This window comes from Sinohyriopsis cumingii, chromosome 19 (assembly GCF_028554795.1).
Source record: "Sinohyriopsis cumingii isolate HCF-2022 chromosome 19, ASM2855479v2, whole genome shotgun sequence".
Classification (NCBI taxonomy): Eukaryota; Metazoa; Mollusca; class Bivalvia; order Unionida; family Unionidae; genus Sinohyriopsis; species Sinohyriopsis cumingii.
Genome location: NC_142979.1, coordinates 56039026 through 56058688, shown reverse-complemented (window position 1 = coordinate 56058688; position 19663 = coordinate 56039026). Strand labels below are relative to the sequence as shown.

Below are 19663 nucleotides of genomic sequence, written 5' to 3'. Positions count from 1 at the left end.
TACTCCTTTGCCCCATCATGCAAGATATTTTCCAGTCATGCACTTTGTTTTGAATGCCACCAAAGAAATCAGATATTTACATATTTACATATAAAATTTGAATTAAATTCACATTCTCTAATCCCATAATTAAGAGAGGTCCCTTTCAAAATATTCTCCATGCATAAATGATGTGCTTGGCACCATTTACACCCCAAAAAATTCCCACATTTCCATGATCATACCATTTTGTGTATTTCATTTGGTCCCCTATTTTCTTGGCATTAATGTTCATTTGTTTAACAAGTTTTTCCATCAGGCAATCAGGAAAACAAAGTTAAAAAAAAAGTCTTTCTAGTTGCTTAGTGTTACAAGCAGAACATTTGAACCAACATGAGAATCAAAAGCAATCAGTCGGAAACATAGAGATTTCATCACTCCATTGTGCAAGTGGGACTGTGGCCTCCTCATTGTCTGCTACAAAATTACTTATATACGGTGTTCAGACTTGACTAGCATCACTACCCAAGCCAAGCTCAAGGCTTGATCCATCAAACTTTTTTATATTGCTTGCATCAGACCCATCAAATTGGCTAATATCAGATTCAGAATCCATCACTGTTTACCTCATCTACACATCTTTCTCAGCATTAAGAGGTTAGTGTTAGGACTGGTTGGCCTGGTGTCAGGATAATGTGACTGGGTGGGACATCATGCTAGATGTCTGTGGCATGATGCCCCAGTGCTAGACATCACTATAAACTGCCATCTTGCAGACATCGTAGCGATATGACTGAAAAATTGTTAAAGCTGCATTAAAAATGTGAATCACACACACACATCACTTTAAAGTGCAGAAAAGCCCTTCCTTTGTGTCTAAATTTAACATATTGTGTTACAAACTTTCATGAAAATGTTGTGTGAACTGCCTTCTCTTTGATTATGCATTATTGGGGAGTATGTTATTGATAGCACACTTAAGCAGCAGTTGAGTTGAAGAGTTATTGACAGATGACAGTTGCTAAAGGGTTTATGTTGGAGGTGCAATAGCTTTACCATATCAACTGTGGTCCTAGGCTAATAAAAATGGATGAAATAGAAATATGTATACAGAACCCAGTTACATGCATTATCTTAACCTTCTCTTGTGTGTATACATCCTAAATGGGACAGGCTTACATGCAGAAATCTTGTTTCAGATCTTTGTATTTGGCTGCATTTGTGAGTCAGAATCAGCAAACTCTTAAAATAGTTATGATGCCAGTACTCTTAATGATTGCTAAAGTTAATATTTGTTGAGCTGTCACACTGAAATATAAATGCTTGATCTTAAATTGGGGTTGCATGGAATCTGGTAGACATTAATATATTCTGTAATAGAAAAAAACCTGATACTTTTCTTATCATTATCCAGTATACCCCTCTATCTGCCTGTGTCTGTCTGTGTGATACTTTGTGTCACTTATGAATAGAGATATCATGAATAGAAAATGTCAGTCTGGATATATCTAGTTGGCAATATCATAGACAGTGATGTCTCAGTTAATTAGAAATAACTATTTCAAGTGAATGATATCCACCTTTGGCGATATATTGTGACATGTCATGTCTGACCATCTGTTTGTACATCTGTCAATCATTGAGCTTACCTGGTCACCCAGCCCTGTATTCATTAAACTCAACTTGAAATTCGGATAGCAAAACAAATTGATTGAGATTTAGAGTAATAATACATTTAGATACAAATGTCTGGTAAATATATATAGTTTGTTTTGTAATTATTTCACAACATGACAAAGGCAATTCTGAGGTTGAGTGCACAGGGCAGTTTTATGGATACAAGGTCAAAGCTCCACCTATTTTAGCAATGAAATAAAATGTGCCAATATTGGCAGTGGTTTCCATCTCTAGTTCATCTTTGTAATCAGCCAGTTAAAGTAACATATGCAAGTTTCTGTTTGCAAATCTAATTTTTCTAGTGTCCCATTTTTTAACAATAAAAACAGAATTAGTGTTTTCTATGCAAGTTCATTCTTTTGGTTTGGGCATTTCTGTCTGATGTTATAATATTTTGTTTTCATTTTTGAAACATGAGTTCAAAAATAAGGAAAAGGTTCTTTGTATTTACTTTGTATTAAAGTCATATTGATGGTTTATTAGGAACAAAATGTTTACAATGCATTGATAGGACATATGGTATTAACAAACGCATTGATAGGACATATGGTATTAACAAATGCATTGATAGGACATAAGATGTTTCTAATCCATTGATAGGACATAGGGTGTTTCCAATCTGCTGATAGGACATATGTTTCCAATGCATTGATAGGACATAAGATGTTTCCATTGCATTGATAGGACATAATGTGTTTCTAATCTGTAGATAGGACATATGTTTTCAATGCATTGATTGGACATATGACGTTTACAATGCATTGATAGGACATAGGATGTTTCCAATGCATTGATAGGACATAGAGTGTTTCCAATCTATTGATAGGACATAAGATGTTTCCAATGCATTGATGGAACATGGAAATTTTCCAATGCATGGACAGGAAATAAGATGTTTCCAATTCATTGATAGGACATAAGATGTTTCCAATGCACTGATATAAAATAATACATTTTTAATTCATTGATAGGACATAAGGTGTTTCCATTACATTGATAGGACTTTAGATGTTCCCAATGCATTGATAGGACATAAGATGTTTCCAGTTTATTTACAGGATATTAGATATTCCCACTACATTGATAGGACATAGCATCAGGCATAAGCTGTTTGCAATGCATTGATATGACATAAGATGTATCCAGTGCATTGATAGGACATGTTTCCAATGCATCAATAGGATATAAGAATTCTCCATTGCATTGATAAGTTGCATGATGTTTTCAATGCATTGATTGGATGTAAGTATTTTACAGTGCATTCATAAGATAAGAATGTTTCCAGTGTATTGATAGGATATATGTTTCCCTGCAATGATAAGATATAAGATGTTTCCAGTGCATTCTTGTAACATTAATATCCCGGCTTTTCTTTCCTTACATAGGTAGTCTAACATCCCTGATGTTGGTAGACACTGCAGTGTACATGTCAATCTCCCAGATCCTTAACCAGTTTACCCAGAAGAACTACATCCAGAAAAAGGGACCATACAGGGTACAGTAGTATTTTACATACCAGAATGAAAGTCTAGCTTGAGAACAAAATAGTACACTTTCTGATTAACCAATTATCAATGTTTACAGCAATATTCTGTCAAAAATGTTGATGCTCTTGTGAGATCATAACTCTCTCTATGTCAGAGTGTTAAGAGGAATTATGTTTTTGGCAAGTTTTCCAATATGTTTTAACTTTATTAGTCATGGACCAGGAAAACTTAAAGGGTGATCTTTTGTCCATCATCCATCACCCTGATATTGGTTCAGAATCAATTGATCTGTTATCACTACTCCTCCTCAACTACATGGATAATTACCATGAACCTTATGCATACATTCATTCCATGGTCTGGTTGGTCCTAAATAAAAATTCTGCAGCTCAGACATCTTATATGGTCACCTGAGCAGCCATCTAGTTGCTGCTATTTTTCCTTAATCAATGGTCATATCAACATGGAGTTTTCACTAAGAAACTTCTTATGATGTCCTGTTGGTCATAAAAACAAATGGTGCTGAATTGCCATCAAATATGGCTGCCATGGCAGCCAGCTTGAAAACTCTTGTTATCATTACTCCTCCTGAATGGAAAAATCATATTTGCATTGGGTTTTCACCAGAAAGATTTCTTGTGATGTCTAGTTAGTTTTGAATAAAAACAGTTCCATCTGAAAGCCTAATATTGAGAGTTAATCTCTACAGTGGCCTACCATGATTCGAAGACTTAGATACAATGGTTGCTGACCATTGTACCAAACCCAAAGAAGAGGGGGAATGTGTCAACTCATCATTGGTCTTTCTCCTTGGAACAAATTCCTTCAGAAATAATGGTTCATTGTGAAGCTGCTCATTCAGGAATGCCAACAGGCCAATTAAGTGGGTGGTCTCCATTGACCTCCAGGATGATTTTCTTCACATCCCCATTTTCCCAGCCCCTTGGAAATTCCTGTAGTTTTGTCTGGGATGAGAATTATTACAATGTCAGGCATGCCTTTTCTGGCTGGCTTCTGCTCCCAGTCATTGATTCTCCCTTCCAAATGTTTTCAATAGGGCAACCATCATAACTGAAATTAACCTTTTCTGCCTGTCTTTCTCATGATGAAGGGAATTGAGGGGAAGAAATTGATGGGCCCTTCCCCATTCCAGAAGGAAGGAGGCAATCATCCATAGGAAGCTATACCCTCTCATGCCATGTTTGCTTATGTTGGATGCTAGATTATGCCTTTATTCATAGGCAGTACTACATGAAGCAGATCATATTAGAACTAGACAAATGTTCTGAATCCAATAGATTTAGGTAATACATACAATCATTACGTTATTAAATTACTGTGTGTTGAGATGTAAGAATTTTTATTTGCATCACAGAGCCTATTGTATGATCCCAACAGATTCTAGATGCATATATACTGGAGTATATACAAGCATTATTACATGTAGATAAAGATAATACCTGTAAGTAGTGCATAACAGTTTTGCCTATATATTTGAGCAGGTAGGGATCTGTATGTGCCTAGCAGGACCCAGTGTATGGTATGGCAAGATGCAGCCCTATATGAACCAGATCATTCTAGATGAACATTATTACATAAAGGGCCCTGCAGGCTGTCAAGAGGAGGCAATCCAGCTTTGTGCTGTAATTGGTGGGTATTCCTGACTTTTCAGTAAAACTTGTATTACTTTGAAAAACATTAATGGTTTTCATCTAGACCAAGCTGTACCTCAGTGGTCTTTTTGTGCCCACTTGTGTTATGCATGGCTTATATATCACCTGCAGCAAGCCTGCTGCCCACTTGTGTTATGCATGGCTTATATATCACCTGCAGCAAGCCTGCTGCCCACTTGTGTTATGCATGGCTTATATATCACTTGCAGCAAGCCTGCTGTCCACATGTGTTATGCATGGTTTATATATCACCTGCAGCAAGCCTGCTGTCCACATGTGTTATGCATGGCTTATATATCACCTGCAGCAAGCCTGCTGCCCACATGTGTTATGCATGGCTTATATATCACCTGCAGCAAAGCCTGCTGTCCACATGTGTTATGCATGGCTTATATATCACCTGCAGCAAGCCTGCTGTCCACATGTGTTATGCATGGCTTATATATCACCTGCAGCAAGCCTGCTGCCCACTTGTGTTATGCATGGCTTATATATCACCTGCAGCAAGCCTGCTGTCCACATGTGTTATGCATGGCTTATATATCACCTGCAGCAAGCCTGCTGTCCACATGTGTTATGCATGGCTTATATATCACCTGCAGCAAGCCTGCTGCCCACTTGTGTTATGCATGGCTTATATATCACTGCTGCAATCCAGCTGCCCACTTTGGAACCTATGGTCCAGCTAGCAATCATGTTAGTAATCAGTATCCTTCTAAGCCACCCTATTTCTTTTCCCTATCTATCCATTAAAGAGTAGATCGAAATTTAACATTTACGGTCTTCTTGCAGTCTTATTCCACAGTTTGAAGTCTCTGTCTTAAACATCTTAGGGGTGTTGCACAAGATTAGGCACATATGCTTACAGGACATCACATGACTTTGATGAGTGGAAGAGAAGCTGATGTTTGAAGTTCAGAGAATTTTCTAATATGGATGTACAAGATTATTATTGGAAGATATGATGATTTATTGCATGGAAACATAGGAGCACCTAATATATTAAGATGGATGTGCGAACTTCAAGCATTGATAACTTGGCGGATTTCTAATGACTTATTCAACAGTTATTTGAAGGTCATCAAATTAACTGAATGTATTCACTAGTACATGAAAACCCCTATGATGCCATAGTTATGGTCCATAACTGGAACAAAGCAAGATATACTCAGAAATTTTGTGAATGCATTGGGAGGATAAACGAAATGCTATTCAAACATAGAATAATAATTTTATTTCCTGCCAATTTATATAGTAATTGGGTTTTATATAGCCCCATGCTCAATGAAAATTAACCATTGCTTTGTAAGAACATTCAGTTTTTAGCTGGTAGTTTTAACAACTTATTTGAATTATTTTGTTTGTGAGTTTAGCTGATGTTTTGAATAGCATCATTGAATGAGAATGAAGAATATTTATTGAGGAGTCCCATTGTATTGTTTTGTGTAAAGAGTGTCAACTACAGATGCACATTTCACTATATTAACTTCATGCTTTATTAACTTCATGCTTATTCCACAGTCCAAAATCATGTGATTGAACTAATTGAGAAGTCGGGCCTACCGGTGATGGGGGTATATATTGGAGAGTCCAGGAGCAGGTGGACATGGGAAGATCTTCTTACCAAGAAAAATGCCTTTGTTACAGAGTTCTGCACAATCTGTGTCCGCAAGGAGCCAATATCATTCAGGGTCAGAATTGTAGATTGAAGAACAAAATGATTTGGAAGTTTGATTTTTTTTTCTTCTAAAAGGACTACTAGGTTCTAATCTCTATAAACAAAACAATGATAGTTGATTGCAAATATGGATCAATACGAGCCATCCATTTCAGGCAGACATATCAATGCATGCTTGTTAAGTGGATGGAGATATAGGTCATATTTCATGAAAAGTTAAAGCATCTGGTCACTTCTGTTCTACTATGGTAAACCTTTGTACAGTATGTGATGAAAATGCCCCCAACACATTATAGGTATCATTACACTAATTGGGCCAGTCAGCATCCTAGAAGAAGAATGTTACTTGCATTAATTGAAAGCAGCATCAGAGTCTAAACAGAAACTAAAATGTATATTGAGCATATTTGTGTGACAGAACCTGGACATTAAATCAGTAGATTTAAAATTTTAGATAAGTATATTGGCTTCTATATCAGTAAGATTTTTGATCAGCATACATTTCAAGGATTGAAAATAAATTTTGCATTTTGCCATGATATGTATTCTCTTTTTATTATCATAAAATAGGAGGTTTTTGAGATAAATTGTAAGCAATGTTACAATAATAATTATTTAATATGAGTTAGGGTGTTATTAATTAAATTAAAAAGGAAATTTGTATATTTCCTAGTTCACTGCAAAGAATTTTTTAAATAAAATCCACATGCATTATTGATTTTATTCACATATTTACTGTCTGTTGTCAATTGATGACGTTCATTGTGATTATTAAGTTTAACACTTAACAAGCTGTCAGTAGTTTTCTGGTCCATATATTCCCCATGAGATTGGTGATATCAGTTCTTTCCCCATATCCTGTTTTAAAATCCACATTGCATGAAACCCACAATACAAACTCATGATCTTTGCTACACATCTGCACTGAATTAAGCTCTGATTTCTAAGCACTGCTTATGGGCTGGTCTTTTGTTTGCTGTCCATTAGCCAACCATCCATTTGTACAAGTTTGTTATCACTACCTAAACTACTTGGAGAATTGCCATTAAAAATTACACTTGTCCCATAGTCAGGTTGGTCCTAAATGAAAATTGTGACACTCAGACATCCAATATGGCCACCACAGCAGACATTTTGTTGTTGCTAATTCTTCTGAATGGATGGACATATCAGCGTGTCATGAAAATCTTGCTGTCACTACTCCACCTGAATGGAAGGTCATGTTAAGGTCATGTCAACATAGGGTTTTCACCAAATGACTTCTGATGATGTCCAAATGGTTCTAATAAAAATGGTGCCAATCTGACATCCAATACATCCACCATAGCAGTTAATTTGAAAATTATGTTATTGTTGAAGTATATTAGAGATTGTTTCTACACTCATCAGTTAAAAGGAAGAAATGGTCTTGTCTTGAACTTCTGGGAATTCTTTTTGCATAGTAGATCATCAGTCTCATCGAGGGTCTCTTGCAAGCATTGGTAGAAAGTGCATGTTTCAGCATTTTGACATGAACTGATGAACATAAAATAAGAGCTTCCCTTGTGTGATTCAAACCAGTTCTGGAAAGGTCACTTACACTAAAATTTCCATTTGTTTCATTCTAAGGACACTGATGTTAGAAAATGCAACATAACCAATGCTAACCTTTAACCTTTTTGTGCCTAATATTAGTTAGATAGTCTTTGTATATCTGAACTTACAACAAATGAATTAGATTTCATCAAAAATTAAGGAAATGTATTAGGAACAGACGTTATACCTGCAGCAATAAAAATGAGCATTTTTTTAAGCTAGAACAAATAAATAGAAACTGCATTACACTAATGGCATGGAAATTATTTTTTGCTGAAAATATATGACTCAGCACCATTCGTATCCCTCTAAAGTTATTTCCCCTTACTGTGTCAACAATGATAAACTGGCTTTGATGCTGAATCAGACTTGTCTTGCTTTCAGAAAGGGTCAAATGGTTTACAAAATGTCAAAAATGAAACAGATTAGGCCAACTCTATCCTACCAGTCTCTTAAGTCACAAATAGTTATATGATTAGTCTATAAAAGTAGGAGGAATTTACGAAAAGTGTGGTGGATATTGTGCTGAAGAGCGAGTTTAATCTTCTACGGTTCAATTCTGGAGCAAGTCTGGTATATAATAACAAGAAGATTTTCTTTCCTATGCAAATACTGGAAATATTTCATTTTGTGGTACCACAAACAATATATTTAAACTTGTGGCTTTATCGCACATTAAAGGATCATGTTTTTTGTACTACACAATGAAATATATATATATATATATAGAGAGAGAGAGAGAGACAGACAGACAGACAGACAGAGAGGGGGGGTATTATATATATTTAATATCACAGTTAAATAATGAAATAGGATCCTGACCATACTTAGCTTATAACTGCTATAGCAATTCTCAGAAAATCCAAACATTTTGGTATTTTTTTCCTGTTTTTTGTCAGAGAAATTAAGGGAGACAACTATGTTTAGCTCTCATTTTTTTTAGGAAGATTGCAGTATATTCTAACTAATGATGTTGACATTTTTTGTTTACTGTTCAGGCATTTGTACTGATGGACAAGTGGCGATATGTCATGGTCATCAAGAGGTTCAAGCTTCATTTCCTACAGGATGGTGAAGTGTAAGACCACAGTTTAATAAAAATTAAAAGCAAAAGACTTGAGGAATATAGAGAGAATATTTGCTTGAAATGAGTGAATAACATACATTGTATCAAGCTGGTGACAATACTTCAATTTTCCACCCATGCGATGAAATATATCCATTTTTCACTCAAAGCAAGCATGTATATATATATATTTATATATAAATATATATTTAAATATATATTTAAAGAATGAAAATCATATGATGAATAATAGTCCTTTCAAGTGCACTGGATCCAGCAAAGGATCACATGTGTCAGGGATTGATTTAAGATAAATGAAATAAACTGACAACAAACAGTGCAAAACTAGATTATAACTAACCAAAGAACTTTTGATTCTAACCAACTCTAGTTGAAATATCAAAACTTTCAAGCTCTTATAGATATAGTCATGTTAAAGTTTGTAACCTCAACTCTTTTTATTTTCTGTCTGTCTTTTGTATTTGCCTTTGAAAAAGACTCATTTAGAGTTTAAAGTGCTTTGGCAAGTTAGAAACTGGTTTTGTACTGTTCGTTGTCAGTTTATTGCATTTAACAGACTGAAATAGCTGATTTCTCACTGGTGATGACGAGGTCTAGCTGGTGCCAGTGGCATGAACGTGGGTGTCTCCACGACACCTGGTGGATCTCCTTGCATTTGAAGAAAGTGTTGGTTACACATAGGCTGTGGGAGCAGCACATCTCCAGCAGTCGCTGACCATTCTCGTTGATCTTGCCCCTTCCGTAAGAGCCGAGACAGGTGGACCAGGCCTCATGGCCAGCTCCCACTCTAGCGTTGAAGTCTCCTAATAAGTAAAGGCTTTCATTGTTGGGTATACTGGATATTGCCTGATCCAGAGCCTCATAAAGCTTGTCTTTCTCCTCGTAGGTGGAGCAGAGGGTTGGGGCATACACGCTAAAGATGTTGACCGGGCCTAAGGATGTTGACAGCCGGAGGGCAAGGATTCTCTCAGTACCTGATGATGGAGGTTCAATGAAGGTGATTAGCATGTTCTTTATGGCAAAGCCTACACCATGCTGCCTAGGTTCATCCAAGGGCTTCCCCTGCCAAAAGAATATGTAATTGGCTTCCCTGATTGTGCCGCTGTCAGCCAGTTGGGTCTCCTGGAGGCAGGCAATGTCAGTTTTCAGTCGGGAGAGTTCTCTGTCAATGACGGCAGTCTTCCATGCATCGTCGATCTGCTGTAGGTCAGTGGTCAATCCAGGACACATAGTCCTGATGTTCCAGGTTGCAAAACGAAGAGTTGGAGTCTTCTTATTTCTTCTTTTAGTCTTTCCTGGTGCGGAGTTTTGTGGCCCACTTGTCGAGATGGTTCTCTAAGCTCCACACACCCAGTGAAGCAGGCAGGCCATGGCGGGCAGCACCTTACTGACTGGGGGCTGCCCAGCTTGAGGTGGGCGGTAGCTGTCCAGTGAGACCTGATGATCTCTCCCACCGTCAGAAGTAACCCCTGGTGCCAAGCTTTACGCCAATCGAGCTTTGACTTAGAACCGGTAAACTGCTACTTCTCGTGTTGTGCCGATGCCATGCGACGACGCTGGAGTGTCCTCTCCAGTGGAGCTATGAAGCCTGGACAGGATGGTATGGAGAATCAGCTGTTGTCCATGCAGCAGATCCCCCCTCTCCATGCAGCTGGTGTGCCCAAGGGAACGACGAATGCCGATACAGCTTGGCACCAACGGCGTCGCAGGAGTTGCCGGAATGACATTGAAGTCAATGTCAGACCGCCTTAGGGACTCCATCTCCGGATTTTCTGTCGGGGTTTACTCCCTTAGCCTTTCCCATGAGTGGGTATAGCCACAGGGCAGCAGAGGTTTGGAATCGGAGTTTTCCTTCTCCTAGATGAGCTACCATCCAAGGTGTACGAGTCCCATCTACCCAAAGCAGCTGGTTTTAAAACAACACAATACAAGTTATTAAAACAACACATTGTAATTTATTCGTCATTTTGATCTTAACAGCAAATTTATAAAACAACAAATACTAAAACATTGAGCATTTTGATCTTAACAGCATTATTTGATAAAAGAAAATTTAGAAAAAAAATAATCCATTATATGTGTTGGTTTAGAAAGTGAAATCTCACCATTGGTTTCAGAACTTGTGGTAAAGAACTTGGCAAGACCTTGTTCATGCCAACAAATTCAGATCTTCAGATGAAATTTCCATATCACACACCAATGCATGTGATAGATTATATCAGCTTGCAGATATATGTTTTTATTGACAATTTTTTCAGTTATTATTATTAATCCATAGTGTAAACCAGGAGTTTTGGAGTAAGAAGGACTTTTCTATCAGATTCAGTTGTAATTTTTATCATTTTAAATAAAAATGCAGATGTATATCATAACTGGTTACTTTGTTTATAAATGAAGTCTGAATTTTATTGGGCAAAAAAAAGGGGTATATGATACTATCAGAAAAATGCAAGATATTGTAAATGTCAATAAATTAAACTTTATAAAATTAGTTTGTTTTATTCCTTGGAAAGAACAACTTAAGAATATCTTAACCAAATTTTTTAGGCATCACAATTACTAACAATCTGAAATGGAATTGTCATATACAAGAAATATGCAAGAAGACAAATTATACTTTAGGTTTAATATAACCCAGCTAGTCATATTTGCCCACAAAATCTGAAAGAATTAATTTTCATTGGTTTAGTTAGATCCATTTTAGAATATGCTTGTACAATTTGGGGCCTCCATTAGAAGATGAACTCAGAAATAATCCATAATGATCTGCCAGATTTGTTACAATCTAATTATGGTTATACACCAGGATATATGACCTTGATATTGAATGTCTGGAAAGCCCTTAAAAGATTGGAAAACAGATTTTTTTTTACAAAGGTTTACAAAAAAAATTACAAAAATCCTCGATACAATTTGACCAAATCAAAAACAACTGGTAGAAATCCCCACCAATATACCTACAATATTAGTATTGCTAGACATTTACAAATGTGGTGGGGGTTTTTGCTCTTAGAACCATCAAAAATTGGATTTTTTTTATCCCATCTTTATCATAACTGATGAATCTAAAACAAATGCATTTTCATAATTAGCCTGGTAAAACTTTGAAGCCTTTTTTATGCTGCATGGTTATAGATGTCCAAGTTTATATTTTTGAGATCAGTGAGAGGGTCATTATCAATCAGTCATACCAGATTGAACATGTTACAGAAAGCCATTTCTTTTTAGAGAAAGGTCAGGTAATATGCAAGACAAATATCAATGATTGGCCGTCCTGCAAAAAAGACAACAAGAAGGGCAAGTTATCAGAGGAGTCATAGTTCCTGATTTTGCATCAATGCAAATATTAAATCTAAGCCATGATGATGGTCGTTAAAGTTTGGGTTTTGTTTTGTATTAAATGTATTAGGGCTGGAAAATTAGTCACACTTGGGATTATGCAGTTGAATTAGGTACATTAAATGAAGGTAAATTTATTCTGTTACTTTTGTATATTTAAGAAGTTAGTCTTCTTTGCATATTAAAATATATAATATTATTTAAATTCATTAAAGCGGTATGGCAGTTTGACATTGTATTACAGTATTTATTAGGAACTAGTCAATCCAACATATACATGTATATTTAGGTATTGTGATTGGTAAATAAAAAGAAATTACTTTGGGTAATGCCAAGGTATTTGTATTGACCAGTATTTTTTTTAAGTGACACAGTTTATGGCATAAGTTGAGTCCAATGGTGTACAACATAGACCTTGGTCTGCTATTGCATTATGTACCTACTTGTCAGGTTTTGTGTCATTGATTGTACTGATTATTCCTAACTAATTGCATAGACTCAGATGCAAATCAGCAAATTATGTGAAGGCAGACCTGGGTCTATGAAGTCTGCAGTTATAAGCAAGAATATATGGTAGTAATGAGGCTTTTGACTTAGTTTATAGTAACAGAAAAGGACAATGATATTTTATTCAAGTCTGTTGTATACTTTTTAGGCCTGAACTTTTCTATGAGGATGACCCATCCCTCTTCTACCAGTCAGTTTTTCTCACAAAAGAAAGGGTAAGGTAACTATTTACTTGTATTTTACTAAAATGCCTGACATGAAGCTGTCTGTTATTTAATGTCAGTAAATTAGTATAAAATTAGTGTAATTAGCATAATTGATGATATTCATATCACCATTCATAAAACCATTTCAAATTCCTAATGTATTAGGTGGCGCTCACCAGATAATATGTACTTTTGAGAGAGTGACGTATGTAAGGTGAAGTAGTTAGCATTTAAAACATGCACAGTGGAGAGAATGTTTGCATACCTCTATGCTACATTAATGTAATGTGGATGATATTTCTTTTGGATATTGTACTTTTGGAAATTTTACATGATTTAAGCACACTGCTAACTAAAATGACTGCTCCCTTGTGTTAAAAAATCAGTCTGAATTAGTCTAAAGTACACTATACATAGCAGCTATTAAAATAGGGAAAATGAATTTTGCCAGACTAGACAATACCAGCTTAAGTAAGTGCAATGAATGAATTACCAAATATATAAAATGTAAAAAAAGTTATTGGCTCTTTTTTATACAATTTACCTCTGAAGTTCAGGAAGTGAAAATGACCAAGTAGAGCTAGCACTTTTTTGAAAGGTGCACATTTGAAGTAAGGCCAAGCTGTATACTCTATAACCCATAGTACACCCATCAATCATGCACCAAAATAAAGGGAATTAAAGGTTCTTTGCATTATATCTAAGATATACAAGGTCTTTTTTAAATAGCCAGTATAACCAGTGAGGAAAGCCGGGGACATTCTTTTTCTTTAAAATCCTAACCCTATGCAAAATGCGAAACTGTATAGCGCCACCTTAGTGAAGTATATCACATTATCATGAGTATTATGTGATGAGTATTGCATGGGAGGTAACACGATTTTGGGAACAAAACATGAGTTTGTTTCTTTTTCAAGATGCATTACCAGATAATAATATATAGGATAATACAGTACTTCACAAAATCCAGCACTCTCAAACAAAGAAAAGGAATTTAATAACATCTTTTGACTTGCTGCAGCAATAAAAGTGTTAAAACATCCTTTATTTGCAGAGATACAAGTGAGAAAAGAGTGGTCTCCCCCATGAGTATTATGACTTTGTTGTCACTAGGGCATTAATTTGTTAATTAAGACAATATGTTACAGTATAGGATTGACTCAACTCATTTAGGGATATGTCAACACAAAAATAAAAACTGTTTGGTACACTGTTGCAGCATTATGTTTTGCATCAGCTAACTCTTGTATGATATAATATTTCTTTACAAAACCTCACATTCAGTGATGACTACATATAAAAAAAACATCAAAACATTAGTAGCATACTAACACAGTGAATAACAAATAAGAAATTTAAATATTTGGTTACATAAATAAATAAAGGCACAAAGCACCTGAATTCAATATTTTTCAACAGTTTCACATGAAGGCAACAGTTTTAGCAGATAATGCCTATTTGTTTTGCATGTTTTGATGGAATTATAATATGTTTGAAATCTAGCTGTGTTTAAAATAAATTCATGGCGATGAACTTGTTAAATTTGAAGATATTGAACATAATAAAATGTTTAATCCAATATGTAAAGATACAAATTTACAGATTACATTCAATGATAGGTGTGTGAGAAAGCTTGCCAGTAGGTTCGCATGGGTTGGTGGTTGTTTCCGGGGTTTTCCCGGGTTCTTCCTCCACCATTTATACTGGCCGCCATGTATAGCCTATCTTGAGCTGAAAAATGGTGTTAAACCCTACAACAACAACAACAACAACAACAACAACAACATTTAATGATAGTAATTACATTTAATGTTGATAACATGGAAATAAGCTGTGAAAGCACAATGGTTCAAACATTAGATTCATGCATTACAAGACATTGAAGAAATGTTCACAATGGCTGAAAATAAAAATCCATGTATTAAGTGCTTGTTTGATTGGTTGGTTGATAATTTATTTAATACAGAATATTCTCAGGATGTCTTTATACCATTTTAATTTAATAAGCCTGTTCCAGGCTTTGTGATGTCATCACAGTTTATGATAGAACAAAGCAAGTGATATTAGGGAAAAGAGGAAAGACCAAAAGCATATGATATTAAAGAAAAGAGGAAAGATGTAGCTATACAATGTTGCTAAGTATTACAGTTGTTCTATTCGTATTAAAAATATGTCCAAAATAGCTGACCACTCCGGAGGCCTAGTAGTTAGAGCTTCCACCTCGGATCGGGAGGCCAAGGGTTTGATCCCTGCCCAAGTCATTCCAAAGACTTAGAAAAATGGTGCTAACAGCTGCCTCGCTGGGCGTTCAGCAATAAGGGGTTAGTGTTAGGACTGGTCGGCCTGGTGTCAGGATAATGTGACTGGGTGGGACATCATGCTACATGTCTGTGGCATGATGCCCCAGTGCTAGACATTGCTATAAACTGCCACATTGCAGACATCTTGGTGATATGACTGAAATTTTTTTAAAGCTACATTAAAAATCCAAATCACATCACATAACATCAAAAATAGCTGAATTTTTCTTCTAGGACAAGAGTTTGAGTCCAAATGTTCAACTTAACTCTCGGGTAAACAATTTTAAAAAATTACCTTATAAAACGTACAAATTGTTTTAACTTTTCTATTTCCGTCCATTTTTTTACATATTTTTATATAAGCCCTTGATTTGTTTAATTATGATATTACATTTTGTAGAGAAAAAGTGATATCACAGGAGATGCAAATAAGTTGATGTGAATATTCATTTATCTTATGAATAAATAATTACTATATTATATATACTTTTCAGGCTGCTTTCCACTACCAGAATGGTGGTCCTGTCAATGGAGGAAACCCAATGAGCATTCCTAATATACGAGCCATTCAAATTTACCTGGAGAGGCGAATGTTTGATGCAAATTTCAGATGTGACTGCCTAAAGTTTTATCAGTATCTCCTGCTTAGAGATCTCATCAAACAGGTAACATAGACACACATATTACCTGCAAACAGTTCCATTACAAAATATTTTTCTAACATTTCTGAACTAATTAAGCTCTTTACTAGGTGATGACACACATTACAAATTCAAAGCAAACATGTAACACAAAGGACAAAAGAAAACCTAACTATTCACTTGTTGGGATAGCAAGGGAAAAATAAAACAATCTCTGGCATAATGAAAGTAAATCTTGTCACAATACTCTGCACCAGCCAAGCTCTGAATTCGTCGACACAAATACCACAGACAGACTTGGGGGGAGCTTTAGGATTGTAAAGAGCGTCTGGTACTGATATGTGTAGCCAAAAGTGGCTGATAAAGCTATATAGAGACATTGCTAACTGAAATTGATATGAGGTATATAGGGACATTGATAACTGAAATTTATATGAGGTATATAGAGACATTGCTAACTGAAATTGATATGAGGTATATAGGGACATTGATAACTGAAATTGATATGAGGTTTATAGGGACATTGCTAACTGAAACTGATATGAGGTATATGTGGACATTGATGACTGAAATTGATGTGAGGTATATGTGGATTTTAACAACTGAAATTGGTATGAAGTATATAGGGATATTGATGGCTGAAATTGATATGAGGTATATAGGGACATTGATAACTGAAATTTGAGATGACTGATCCAATTTGACCCTGACTAGAGTAAAGGTATTTACCCTTTGTCAAAAATTGAACCTACAGTGAGTTCTGATGTGGTTAAACAAGGGACCCTTTGAACCATCGTCTAGAACTTTGCTGACTTACCTTTCATGCAAGACCTGCTTCTTAGCCCAAAATATATGCAGGTCTGTCCCAGTTTCCCTCCTGACATATCAGTTCCTGGCTATAAACTAGATGCTTCTTATGGGAAATAAGTCTTTTGTCTTGAAACTGCTCACATGTTTAAACTGTTCTGCCCAATGGAGTCATCATGACAATATTAATGCACCACAGTAATACTAGAAACATGCTGAGCCAATCAGTAGAGGAATTGGTTGTTTGTGTGTACCACTCAAAGAAGGAAGGGATAATGTTTCTGCTTGGGCCCTATCATCAGTGTCTTCCATTCAGCTTAATGGGAACTTATCCATGACCAGATGAATTTCTTATCCATATATGTTCATGAGGTTAGGGCAGTTGTCACAAATTGATTCCTGGCTGACAAAATTCAAGCCATGTGAAAGAGGTCAGAGACAACATTCTTCTGCATTTTTTCTCAGACATCTTTCAGCCAATACATCACATGAGACTCAGATTGGTCTGAGCAAGCAAATGACTTTTTCTGGGCATTATTGCTCAAATGACTTTTTATGGACATTATTGCTCAAATGACTTTTTCTGGGCATTATAGCTCAAATGACTTTTTATGGACATTATTGCTCAAATGACTTTTTCTGGGCATTATTGCTCAAATGACTTTTTATGGACATTATTGCTCAAATGACTTTTTATGGACATTATTGCTCAAATGAGCCAAAAACCAAAGATATTATCTTTTAGCTTAGAAAGGCTGGATTTACAAGGTAGTAGATATTCTCACTTTTTACTATGATAATTATTATTAAAGGAAAATATTTTTTCACCAGACATTAGTCTCTAATATGATTCATCTAAATAAATTGTAAATTTTAAAATATATATAGGTCTATTAGTTTGTTCACTTGAAGCTAAACTTTGTTGTAATGTGCAGTTATGTTGAAGATTTTGTCAATATATAATCAGAACCTGCAAACCATTCAACTTCTGTCAAAGATTTCCATTAATTATAGTACAGAGGTCAATCTAGGGCTTTTCTTTACATTGGTAAGGCTTTCCTTCTTTTAACCCTTTACCTCATATAAGCGCCTTCGGATGCCTCTACCCCATTCACATGGAAGTGCCTTTGGATGCCTCTGCCCAATTCGCATGGAAATGAGTTTTGACACTTCTACACTATTCTCATGGAAGCGCCTTGGACACCTGCTGTGAACATCAGCCATTTTGAGCTGGTTTTCATAGTGCCACCTTTTGGGAAAATCCCCAGTTGAATACTACATTCATTGATGTGAATGACCATTACGTCAGATCACATGGTCCCTGTTTAAGTTCTAGTCATAATCAGCTATTTAGAGTAACTGGGTTGGATTTTCAACTCTACACAAAATGGAGGCCACTGATTTCATTCAGTACTTTTTGGAGTTAGAATTAGAATCATGACTATGAAAGCATCAATAACATGGGTAAAGGTTCTGATGTTGATGTAGGCATCAACGAGTTGTTATAATTTATCAAATTCAGATGATTTAGTTATGTAGATGTAGAAAAAGGATGGTAAATTTTGAGCATGAGAAATGGCATCTATGGCTGGTCACATGGCTTCACTGGCTTGACAGTAAATGAGTTCTCTCAAGATTGTAATGCTCACAAAAATTCTTCTGTGAAAAACAATTATACAGCTATGACAATCAGATTTTACTCTTGAATCATTCTATACATAATAGATGTGTACCAAAAATGTAAATGGCATGTGTATGGTGTCAGATAGTTAACAGGTGTTCTGTTTATAGTGCACTGCACTGTGTAACTTTGGTACATGTATATGAACTGCCTAAAAGGCCATGCACTCTGTGAAGTAAAGGGTTAATAGAAATTAAATAGTGTTTCAAATAGAAGAGTGAGTAAACTCATATTTTTAGTTCTTTTCTCCTGCTTAAACATTTCTTTTATTTATATTCTGTGATATGTTTAACACATGTCCCATTTGTTATGTGATATGCATATCAAGTGTCCCATTTGTTATGTGATATGCATATCAAGTGTTCCATTTAGTATGTGAGATGTGTAACAAGTGTTCTATTTGTTATGTGAGATGTATAACAAGTGTCCCATTTGTTATGTGATATCATAACAAGTGTTTCTTTGTTATGTGAGATACACAACAAGTGTTCCATTTGTTGTTCGAGATGTGTGACAAGTGTCCCATTTGTTACTTGATATGCATAACAAGTGTCCCATTTGTTCTCTTCTATCTAAATATTTTCTTTCTGATTTATTCCTTAGGACAAGACCCATGTGCTAGATGCATGGCGCATATTTCACAGCATATCAGGGCAAATTGAATATGTCATTTTCCTCATGGAGTCACTACAGGACCTGATCCTGCTCTGTATGGAGTACAAGCCATACCAAGAGGATCCAACAGAATCCCAGAAGGTGGACAAGAAGAAGAAAAAGACAAAGAACGAACAGAGTCAAAAGGAGCAAAAACCAAAATACAAGGTATGAGACTGCCAAATTAATTGTTTTAGGGCTAAACAATTAAACTGGACCAGAGTTACTAAGAAATTAAATTTATCACAGCATGTCATCTAAGTGATGCTCAGAGTTGCAATTTCTATAATTAGCTCACCTGCCGTAAGGCTAAGTTAACTTGTTATGGCCAAAAATGTCATTCATTATGTATCAACTTTGCTGTTTTCAACT

At 35.7% G+C, this 19663-nt stretch overlaps 1 protein-coding gene across 2 annotated transcripts in view; it reads left to right on the top strand.

Annotated features, from left to right (window-relative positions):
• The window catches only part of LOC149775741 (uncharacterized), a 138473-nt gene that overhangs the window by 104677 nt on the left and 14133 nt on the right, over positions 1 to 19663 (top strand). For both annotated transcript variants that reach the window (XM_089943309.1, XM_089943308.1), the window contains 7 exons: positions 3042 to 3151; positions 4646 to 4793; positions 6338 to 6507; positions 9068 to 9147; positions 13151 to 13217; positions 16003 to 16173; positions 19241 to 19459. In XM_089943309.1, the coding sequence (XP_089799435.1) occupies positions 3042 to 3151; positions 4646 to 4793; positions 6338 to 6507; positions 9068 to 9147; positions 13151 to 13217; positions 16003 to 16173; positions 19241 to 19459 (965 nt within the window). The remainder of the gene's footprint in view (positions 1 to 3041; positions 3152 to 4645; positions 4794 to 6337; positions 6508 to 9067; positions 9148 to 13150; positions 13218 to 16002; positions 16174 to 19240; positions 19460 to 19663) is intronic.